The sequence below is a fragment of the Anabrus simplex genome, chromosome 8 (assembly GCF_040414725.1).
Source record: "Anabrus simplex isolate iqAnaSimp1 chromosome 8, ASM4041472v1, whole genome shotgun sequence".
In the NCBI taxonomy this organism is placed as follows: Eukaryota; Metazoa; Arthropoda; class Insecta; order Orthoptera; family Tettigoniidae; genus Anabrus; species Anabrus simplex.
The window spans coordinates 2,129,798-2,141,942 of NC_090272.1; the positions used below are offsets into that span (position 1 = coordinate 2,129,798).

Consider the following 12,145-nt stretch of genomic DNA (forward strand, 5'->3'; position numbering starts at 1 on the left):
ATATCTTGTTAAAGTCCCTCGTGTTATTCTTTTGGAAGTTTTGTTCTATTGCAGCCAGTTGTTCTTTCTCGAATTTTATTTTTTCTCCTCTTATGATTTTTGCGGTTGATTTTCTTTGTTCTTTGAAGCTGTTGTAATCTTCCTCTTTCTTTGATGGGTACCATTTCTTCCATCTTTGTAGTCTGAGTGATATTGCCTGTTCACATCTTTCATTCCACCATGGATGTTTTAGTGATTTCTTGAGTAATGCTGTTTCTTTGCCTGCTCCTATCATGGTCTGCTGCATTTGCTTCCATTCAGTTATTTCAATGTTCGCCAGTTCTTGGTACTTGTTGCTGTTCTGTTTTAGCTTTTGAGTGTCGAATCTCAGTACTCTGTTGTTTGTGCGTTTCTTCTTGCTGCTGGGAATAACCTTTATCTTTATGATTGTTAAATAGTGATCTGTTTCTATGTTGGCTCCTTTCTTAACTTTAACATTCATTATTTCTTTTTGACTTCTATGGAAGATTGCAACGTGATCAATTTCATATTCTCCTAATAGTTTGTTTGGTGATGCCCACGTTGTTTGTTTCCAAGGAAGCTTCTTGAAATGAGTGGACATCACTTTCAAATTAAAGTTCCTACAGAACTCTATAAGTTTTTGCCCATTTCTGTTGGTTCTTCTATGAGCTGGGAAATCCCCCACTATTCTCTTGTAGACTTTTTCTCGTCCTACCTGTGCGTTGAAATCCCCAAGTAGTATTTTCACATGATTATCAGGAACTTTTTATGTCACCAATTCTAATTCTTCCCAAAAATCGTCTACCTTTTGTGGGTTAGTTCGATTGTCATCATCAATTGGTGCATGAGCATTAATGAGGGTGTATATTTTCTTTGCACACTTAATGGTTAGTAGTGAGAGCCTTCCATTTGGAGACTGGAAGTCTATAACCGAATTTAGAGTCTTTTTATTGATTACAAATGCTGTTCCTAAGTGTGGCATATTCTTCATGATCCTTATACCAACCTTGCCTTTCAGGATTCTATAGTTGCTTGATTCCATCACGATGTCATCCGTGAATCTTGTTTCTTGAAGTGCCATGATCAGAATATTTTGCTGGTCCATTACGTCTGTAAATTGTTTAAGTTTTCCTGTTTTTAGGAATGAATTTATGTTCAGCGTGCCAAAAAAGTGTTTCCGTTTAGGTCTTAATTTTAGTGTATTCAGTTTGGATGCGTGTGATGGCAATGGGTTTCGTAGATGCTCCGACTCATCTATGCATGGTGGTTTGGGCTCTCCAGAATCCAATGGCCCAAGTGCACTGCTTGTAGCAGTGGTGGATTTCCTCTTGAGGCTGCCACCTGGAGTAGTTTCCGTAAGAAATGTTTCCATCATGCGAGTTAATGGGAGTTGTTGGGGTCAGCTCAAGATACCACTAAAGTTGTAATCCTTAGGGTTGCTCCTTTCCAGCAGATGTGTCTGGATTGTAGCTCAACTGTCGGGGATAGGTTATTCTTCACCTTCAACACCATTGAGGTTATGTATTCTATTTCTGTGAAAGCTGTTGGTCGCCTTCTTCGTCTGTAACCCAGACAGGGGCCCTTACAGGGTGCTATCATCCGGAGCCAGATGAAACCTGGTTTTTTACGAGGTGTTACTCCTTCCCCTCCTCCTTCCTCATCACTTGCGAGATGAAGCCCCGGGCTTGGGACCGGCACTGGCGGAGTTATTATATTATATTGTATTATATTATATTATATTATATTATATTATATTTCATGAATATATTATAATTCAATGAGTGTATTGTGATATATTGAATAGGTGGTTATAAATAAAATAAATATACCACTTAGACGAGCAGTTCGTCTCCTTTCTCCCAAGTCTTCCCAGCCCAAACTTTGCAACATTTTTGTAACGATGCTCTTTCGTCGGTAAGGCACCAGGTTTTGATGGAATACATCCTGAATTTATCATAAATATGGGACGGAATGCGAGAAGGTGGTTGACGTGCTTCTTTACCCACATACTTCAGACAGGTGTTCTTCCCAAGGAGTTTAAGATGACTAAAATCCCTGCCATGTTGAAACCTGGCAAACCTAAAGATATACCATAAAGCTACAGACCAATCGCTCTCCTCAGTTGTTGCTATAAACTCCTTGAAAGACTACTATACAACAGAATTAGCATCGTAATTAATCAACATATTCCTATTGACCAAGCTGGTTTTAGGCAGAATCGTAGCTGTTGTGGCCACGTCCTTGCACTCACAACATGCATTGAAGCAGGATTTCAGCAACAGTTGAAAACCTCTGCTGTTTTTCTGATCTTTCTGCTGCTTATGACACGGTTTGGAGAGAAGGGCTGCTGTATAAACTTCTTCAGGTATTACCATGCAAAACCACGGTACAATTAATTGCAAACATGCTGAATAATAGACTCTTTCAGGTTGTTCTAGGGAATAGGACTAGCAAGCTGAGAAGATTGAACAATGGTCTCCCTCAAGGATCAGTCTTGGCTCCTCTCCTGTTCAATCTGTATATATCAGATTTGCCACCAACGAAATGTAGAAAATTTTGCTATGGTAATGATATAGCTTTAGCTACAAGTCATTGTAACCTGAAAGAAACGGAGAACATTTTAACTGATGAACTTTCCATTCTTAGTGACTATTTTCGGAAATGGAGACTCCAACCAAACACCAGAAAAAACTGAGGTGTCCTGTTTTCATCTAAATAAAAAAATGGCAAACTGTACTCTCCAAGTGTCTCTTAACGGTGAGGTCCTCAGACACAATAATTACACAAAGTACTTAGGTGTAACATTAGAACGAACACTCTCCTTCAGGCAACATCTAGTAAATACAGCAGCAAACATTAGGAGTCGTAACAACATTCTGCAGAGGTTGTATGGTACAACCTGGGGTGCTTCTGCAACTACCTTGAGATGTTCTTCCCTTGGTTTAGTTTTCTCTGCGGCAGAATATTTTGCTCCTGTGTGAATCAACAGCTGCCATGTGAAACTTGTGGACACTCAACTCAACAACACAATGAGGATTATTTCAGGTGTAATAAGATCAACTCCTACCCACTGGCTTCCTGTCTTGAGCAACATCATGCCTCCTTCATTCCGTAGAGCACAGGCACTGTTGAGAGAATACTCCAAGATAAATGAGAACCGTGACTTGCCCATCCACTCCAATATTCCTGATCTTCAGAGGAACCGGTTGAAATCTAGACATCCGCCAGTTAAGTTCGCTCAGAAGCTCATAGAAGACAATTTCAACCCCTATGCCCAGTGGAAGGAAGATTGGATCTCAAAAACAGGTGAACATCTCTGGCCCTTCTTCTCACCTAATTCGAGGTCTGATCTCCCAAGAAGAACTTGGACCATCCTTAATAGGATTCGATGTGGTCATGTTGTCTGTGCTGCGTCCCTGTATAAATGGGGAAAGATACGATCCCCCGAGTGTGACTGTGGTGCTCCTTTTCAAACCATCGAGCACATTGTAAAGGAGTGTAGCAGAAGAGCCTACCCTGGAGATTGGTTTGATTTTCTAGAGGCCAGGACAGAGGCTCTAGAATGGATAACATTTTTGGACATTAAAATATAATGTACTTGCTTTCTTGTTTCTGTATATATTTATGTGCCATACGATAAATAAATAAATAAATTCGTCGGAAATCACCCAGAAAAAATCGAACTGCTTTTCCTTTGAATTTTTCCAGTTCTTGCATTAATCCTGGTGAGGGTCCCATACACTGGAACCATACTCTAGTTCGGGATACCTGGAGATGTTATGCCCTCTCCTTTATATCCTTACTACAACCCCTAAATACACTCTTAACCATGTGCAGAGATCTGTACCCTTTATATACACTCATATTTATGTGATTACCCCAGTGAAGATCTTACCTTATATTAATACCTAGGTATTTACAATGATCCCCAAAGGGAACATTCACCCTATCACACAGTAATTAAAACTGAGAGGACTTTTCCTATTTGTGAAACTCACAACCTGACTTGTAATCCTGTTTATCATCATACCATTGCCTGCTGTCCATCTCACAACATTATCAAGGTCATTTTACAGTTGCTCACAATCTTGTAACTTATTTATTACTCTGTATAGAATAACATCATCTGCAAAGAGCCTTATATCTGATTCCACTTTTTACACATATTGATCCATATAAGAAAACATGAAGGTCCAATAATACTGCCTTGAGGAATTCCCCTGTTAGTTATTACAGGGACAGATAAAGTTTCGCCTACTCTAATTTTCTGAGTTCTGTTTTCTAGAAACTTAGCCAACCATTCAGTCACTCTTTATTCAAGTCCAATTGCACTCATTTTCTTCAGTAGTCTCTCATGATCTACCCTATCAAATACCTTACATAGGTCAAACGCGATACAGACCAATTTGCCTCCTGAATCCAGGATATCTGCTATATCTTGCTGGAATCCTACAAGTTTAGGTTCAGTGGAATAACCTTTCCTAAACCCCACCTGCCTTTTATCGAACCAGTTAATAATTTCGAGAACATTTCTAATGTAATCGGAAAGAATGCTTTCCTAAAGCTTATATGCTATGGATGTCAAAATGACTGGCCTGTAAGTTTCAGCTTTATGTCTATCACCCTTTCCTTTATACACAGGGGCTACTATAGCAACTCTCCATTCATTTGGTATAGCTCCCTCATGCAAACAATAATCAAACAAGTACTTCAGACATGGTGTGACGTACCCACTTAGCCCACAGATGTTTGACAAAATTATGACGTGGCGGGTCACTTTAATATTAAAATAAATAAATGATATCTCATTGTTTCTCCATGAACAATATCCCATGAGCGCCAGTATTCAAGCTTATGGCTTGAAAACAAAAGTTGATAATTAATAATAATAATAATAATAATAATAATAATAATAATAATAATAATACGTAATGAGACTCAAAAAACTCCCAGGGGTGAGCTGAACGGAACACAAATCATTAAGTACACTAACTTGGAATTTAAGGATCATTAATACTAATTTCAGAACATACAAATTAAAACAGCTATTTATTTGGATGAAAAACGTGACGTAACGGTGTGTTAACAAAATCTGAACTTACGGAAGCAAAAGAAACATTGAATGAAATTAACTCTAAGAAAATGAACTGTTGCACGAAAACTTGCAGTAACTTATGCCATAAGCTCACCATATGTAGACTCTGTTGTCCTGAAGCTGATGATGGGTGGATCTCTCGTATCGGCTGCCTCATCTGTTATTGGATTCCAGTCCTACTTCTACATTTCCTGTCTTTAACACTTCCTACTGTACTCCTTACATAAAGTCGTAATGAGTCCTAATTTTAAATGCAAAACCACTATGGGTTATGTTCATGGAGAGAATACACTTGTATTCTTCCGTATTACGGAACAGTAGCGTAGCTAAATTCATAATAAAAGCTCTCCTTCCCTTTACTAGTCAAAACCGGTCTCCCGTTGACTACCTCTCTTCATTGAGATAACAAGTCCCAATGAGAGTAACTTTTGAGCAGTATCCTACGGTACTACTCAGATGCGAAGTGAACTTCTCCGATGTGCAGACGTAGAATCGTAGTAAGAGTGTCTTCCAAGAGTGAGAATCAGAATCAGAATCAGAATCAGAATAAGAATGTCCTCTCCAGCTCTTGTCGGTGGTATTTATCGGTTCAAAAGTCTCCTTCCACCAGCCATATCACATGGTCCAGTAAGATTCGAGGTCTCATCCCTTCTCCTATGTATTGCTGTGAATCCAGCACGTTGCTTCATTACGTTCATTCACATAGGCTGAACTATCCCGCTGAAATAAAGCGTCAGGTAACTAAGTTCGAAAAGTGGGCGTTTATAATGTATCAACTGTCTCTTCATGAGGTACAGAGGGTGAGGTCTCTCGTAACCTAGATGACGTACTTTTCCTGAAGATGGGCTGAAATTAGCCTGCTGACTCTGGTCACCTCACAACGGCTATTGGGAAATTTACTGCAAGTTATTAATATGAATGATGTTGAAATACTTTACCCAATTATTTGTTCGTTCAGAATACGTTATAGCCGCGATACAAAGAAATGAAATGATGATTGAAATGGATGATATTAATTTTAACATGACCTATCAGTGATTAAATATATACATCTTATCAATTAAATATATAGTTCAATAATTGAAAACATGCAGTGATGTCCCAAACATCACAATGGTACTACAGTATATCCCAACCCATTGTCTTTACTATATCCCCGGAAACCTTATCAATTCGAACTGATTTCTAGTTTTCAAATTTTGTATCTTACTGTAAATATCATTGATGTCATAGGAAAATTTTTATACTTCCTTGTATTAGTCACCTTCTCTATCTGGACATTATCCTTGCAACCAAGATCTTTACATACTGCTGACTGAATACTTCTGCCTTTTGAAGATCTTCGCATACACACTCTCCTTGTTCATTAATGATTCCTTGATTTTTCTCCTTGGAACCTGTTTCTGCATTAAAGTACCTCTACATACGCTTCCATTTTTCACTAAACTTCGTATGGCCGCCAGTTATGCTTGCCATCATGTTATCCTTAGCTGACTTCTTTGCTAGATTCTATTTCCTAGTAAGTTTCCTCAATTTCTCCTTACTTCCACAGATATTTCTAAATATATTTCTTTCCAACCTGCACCTCCTTCTTGGTCACTTTACTTTTCTATTATAACAACGTGGATCTTTACCATTCCTCACCACCTTTAAAGGTACAAACCTATTTTCACATTCCTCAACAATTGCTTTAAACCCATCCCAGACTCTGTTTACATTTTTATTTATCGTTTTCCACCCATCATATTTACATTTTAAAAACTCCCTCATACCTGTTTTATCAGCCATATGGTACTGCCTAATAGTCCTAATTTTAATGCCTTCCCTTCTATTACATTTCACATTTACTACGACTTCGTGATCACTAATACCATCTATTACTTTTGTTTCTCTATAGAGCTCATCTGGTTTTACCAGCAACACATCCAGAATATTCTTTCCTCTAGATGGTTCAATCGCTTTCTGAATCAGATGCCGTTCCCATATTAACTTATTTGCCATTTGTTGGTCATGCTTCCTGTCGTTCGCATTACCTTCCCAATTGACATTTGGTAAATTGAGATCACCCACTACGATCACGTTTCTTTCCTTACCGTTTCCCACATAGCTGATTATATTATAAAATAATTCTGAATCAGCGTCTGCGCTAACCTTTCCCGGTCTTACATCTAGAATTTTATGTTTGTCGAGTTTTTCGTAGCTTACAAATTCTTCTTTCACGAGAATGAATACTCCCCCTCCTACATTTCCTATCGTATCTCTACGATACACCCTCCAGTTCCGTGAGAAATTTTCTGCATCCATGATATCATTTCTCAGCCATGATTCACCTCCTATTACAATATCTGGTAAGTATATATCTAATAAATTACTTAATTCTACTCCTTTCTTTACAATATTTCTACAGTTGAGCACTAACATTTTTATGTCATCCCTACTTGATTTCCAGTTTCCTATTCTCTTATCAACGCTTCCTACGCCACCCCGTTTCCCTGAATTTACCTCCCTATAACCCTTCTAAACAAGTTTCCTAACTTATATGCACCACTGCGGTTTAAGTGAAGGACATCTGAGCGCAGATCCCTATATTCTACCCACCCATTAGGATCTAGAAATCTCACTGCCAGTTTCCCACATACCCACTCCAAAGTCTCACCTAAATTCCCAATCACCTTCCAGTCAGTATCCCTCCTACACAGTATTCCACCGATAACAATCTGCGCTTCCTTAAACGGCACCCGTGCTACATTTACTAGGTCCCACACATCCCCAACTTTGTTGCTACGTATACCTGCTTGTGTTACGTTCTTAGTACCACCTTCTCCTTTCTCTCCTCTTTCTCTTCTACTTTCCTCAATATCTGCCTCAACCTGATTAGTGGATAACACTCTACCCTGGTATTCTTGGAATCCCCCATGACCAGAGCCTCAATCCTACCCACTCATTTGATCCCCTCCCCTCCTCGTCAGTTCTATTTTTTCTGACAGCAACAGAAGCCACTTCATCCTCCCTTTTCTCCATTCCATGTGCCTGTTGCACCTGTATTTTGCTATCCACTACTCCAGATTTCCCTTTCCTAACTTTTCTCTTTCTCCTACTTCCACAATTCTCAGCAACAGTTTCGTGTTCCTCATCTTCCCTCGGTTGTTCTACCACATTTTCGGATGTTCCCCAACCATAAGATAAAGCGGAGGTCGGACAGGTTTTCTCCGGGTACTCCGGTTTACGCTGTCACCTTTCATTCCAGCGACACTCCCCAATATCATTTCATTTCATCCTTCAGTCAGTGATCATGCGACAGGCTTCGGCAGCCGTCACAATTTCTAACCTCGCCGCTATATGGGGGTTTCATTCATTCCATTCCTGACCCGGTCAAATGACTGGAAACAGGATGTGGATTTTGACGTTTTCCTCAGCCATAAGCCATTTATGTCAAAAGGAAATAGGAATATACTTGCTAAAGGTACACTACTCAATGTACACAATACATACAGTACACATAGTCTAGCACCTTTATTTGAAATAATCACCAAATTGAACGCTATCAAGAAGTACTTCAAGTCATTCATCTGATGTAGCAAAACTCTCCATTCATATTTCATGGCGTTTTAGTAACAAATATTGTAAATTGAACATTATTAGACATTTATGCTAAAAGATAAATATATTGTGGACAGAGCACTATTTTTGTTAAACTTCAATCATCAGTGATTCACCTAGAATTATGATTCGATGCTACTCCTATATGTACAGCCGCCATCACGCATGTCCATCTGCCACAGACAAAGATAACATTGCACATCGATGGAGAAAATTATTGCCTTTAGACCCCTGAACTATCATTTCTGGAAATACCAGGTGTCATTTAGCATGTGACTGACTTACAAGAGGAAGGATATTATGTAGCGAAACGCTACACTATGCAGTTTAAGTTGTTAATTGTAGTTATTTCATGCTCACCGTCATCAGGTAGGTGCTCTCCCATTCCTTGAAGGTCATGTTGTCCGCTGGATGAACGAACAGCAGTGGACCATTGATGACTTTCTGGACAAGCTCCTTCTGCAGGGAAGTGCTGTTGATGGCCTCTTCTTCCGTGACTTCAGACTTGGTGATCACCACGTAGTGCTTACCTCGTACTACCAGCCCCTGCTCGAACTGCTCCTCGTTGAGGGCCTCATTCAGCCCCATGCGGTCGTCCGTCAAGAAACGTCTATGAACCTGCAACGGTAGAAGTTCGTTCATTCATTCAGCTATCAGCCAGTGGCGATTCAAGGGGAAATATATTGGGAGAGACCCAACATAAAGTTACTTGCATGCTCGATTTGCACACGGGCAAAAGCAGCATAAGGGTCAAAAAATCCATTAACATGTTCAAGTTATCAGAATAAATGAAACTGTTCCTAAACAAAGCGATGATTAACTTTTAAAGAATATAATGTGATTTAAGTGTATTATACAATAATTGTCAAATAACTGTATTACTCACATGGTCATGCGATGGGTGAAATAAAGTCATCGTACCGGCTCAGAGAGGTTTTATGGCGACCATAGGATAGGACGGGACTAGGACTGGGAAGGAAGATCGGGCAATTACCTCAGTAGCATTCGCTCCAAGAGACCTCTCCTGGAAAATAAATAAATCTCAACAAGTATCAAGAGCATGTATCAGGCCCGTCCTGCTGCATGGTTGTGAGACTTTGGGCTATACTTCTAAAACTCCTGTTTCAAAATTATAAGTTTTTCATAACAAGACACTTAGAATGATGACCGAAACACCAACCGGAAGATACGAACCGAACTTCGTATTCTCGTTAGCCATGCTACTCGGTCGTAAGAAGCCGAACTCGCCCACTTACGACCTGTTTTAACATGATATCGAAATGTTTTCAGTATGATTCACTCACTAAATTAAACTCAAAATTAAACCCCTAAAAGGGGCCGTTTCTTAAAAAAGGAGGTCTCCCCATCCTACTCCCCCAGTAGCTCTCTGACTCAAAATAAAATTCCATTACCTCAGTGAAGGGGCGGTTTCTTCTCAGACGGGAGGCGAATACCGTGTCTCAGCCAGATAGTTTTTCCCCCGCCAGTTTAAAACTAGAGACTGAAACTCTCAGGTACTCACCCTTAACAACAACAAAAAATATAAAATAAACGTGTTGCGTGGGGAACAAGAGTGGTGTCGACAACTTACTCAGAGCCTATGAAATCACAACGAATGAGGGTTATTTTATCTGGCTTCTATTTGTAGCGTTCTGTTATCTAGTAGGCAGTGCTTTTGATAAAGAAGTTCCCCCAAAAAGGACGTATTCTATATTAAAATTAACAGAGAAACGGGGAAGAGAAGGCAGAAGCAAAGCGATGCTCTGGCAGATCTTTCTGGGGTTCATTTCATTCGAGGAAATAGCACCTCTTACATATTTCGTCGGACATTTCTTATCCGAATTTCAGATGATCTCTGCAGGGTCCAATGGTCTCCCTTTCATCTTCTTGCCTACATTGGTATTTCTTTTTCAAAACAAATGAACTGAAAGACACTTTAGTGCAGAAAGTTCAAATATATTTTAACATCGTTCACATGAAGAGTATTTTTATGAATCTACAATTTCTTCACTTTTGTTTCCACTGGAACAAAAATATGTCCGGTAAGCAGTGATTAGGAAAACAATATTGTTGTGTCACGATACTCACTTCTAAAAGAATGCTACGAGTTCCCCCAACTGGATGAGAAATCGCGCGGTCACAACCAACATCTAAAAGGCGTTAAGATTGGAGGAAGAGGACGAAGCTATGTGGTTCGTGAGTCGCAGGTATGAAACTCACCATTAGTTCGACCTCTCCTTTCCTGAGACTTGAGCCACCCTGAGGTCTGTCTGTGATGACACCCAGCTCCAGACCTTTGTCAGGATCTCTGATGAGTATCCTGGTTGCCACTGGGTAGTAATTGCCCGCTATGGGGTCGTTCACTTCTAGTGTCCAGCTATCACGAGAATTAAGTTTCCTCTCCACCATCTCCCTCCCGTTGGCGTCCGTGTAGAAGATCTCCTGGTTGTCGAGCTCCGTGGAGAACCTCGATATAACATCCCTGCCCTCGCCGTTCCTGAAACATGTGAGAAAAATTGTCTTGTATATTTCAATACGCGTCACTTCTGCACAAGTGTGGGATATTACACTATTTAAGATAAGCGAAACGATGTTTATATTTGAAGATGCTCGGTTTGTCTGCGGGAACACTTTCTTTGCCTTTGCGTTCTCTGATAGTATCACTTTATTGAGGGATGTGCGCTGTGTTGCCAAGTCAATCAGTAACAAACCATTAGTATAATGAATTAAAAATCAGCTGGTATAATTTAGTTCCACTATTGTTTTTATTATTTTTGCTGTTGTCACCACCAAACAAATTTTGACCCGCCACCACTGGCTGTGAGATACAACTGTCCTTAGGAGCTGATGAGAAAGAGAACATTCCTGACCCTGGGGGTATCATGTACATCAAGGGACACAAAAACATAAAAGCTAAGTCTTCTTTGTTCTCGTAAACGTCAAAGAATCTGGCTTGGAAAAGCAAACCATGACAAAGTAAGGAATGGCAGGAAAAATCACTCAGAGCAACCTAACATAAGTGTATTAAAATAGGACCAATTCAGCTGTTATTTTCACCACAATCACAACATTTCAGACTTTCACAACTGTCTCGCTTCCCTGACTTTAGGCCTCGTTATCAGACTGATCGGATCTGCAAGGTGCTGGGAGCTAGAACCACGGCGTACAATTCTTCTTCAGGGTGTACTTCTGAAGAATATTAGGGCAGTCACCTTTGAAGAAATAGAGTATGTCTGGGAAGTAATTTATTTTGAAGAAACACGAAGTTGCAACCTCAGCAGTCACGACGTCAAGCGCGTGGCTAGTAGCGGAAGGGAACGTACACTGACCGAGACTATTGAGATGAGGGTGAGCGCTGATATAAAATCTGTATTGGGAGGGGAGTAACACGGGTTTCGTGTGAACATGAGCACAACCGAATAAGGATATTAATAGAAAATTATTGGAGAA

General features: G+C 39.9%; 1 protein-coding gene across 1 annotated transcript in view; it reads right to left on the reverse strand.

The window, feature by feature from the left end:
• The window catches only part of LOC136878949 (lysosomal alpha-mannosidase), a 344,628-nt gene that overhangs the window by 68,715 nt on the left and 263,768 nt on the right, over positions 1 to 12,145 (reverse strand). Inside the window, exons 15-16 of the mRNA XM_067152580.2 lie at positions 10,916 to 11,192; positions 9,056 to 9,313 (exon numbers count right to left, since the gene is read on the reverse strand). Coding sequence (XP_067008681.2) covers positions 9,056 to 9,313; positions 10,916 to 11,192 — 535 coding nt within the window. The remainder of the gene's footprint in view (positions 1 to 9,055; positions 9,314 to 10,915; positions 11,193 to 12,145) is intronic.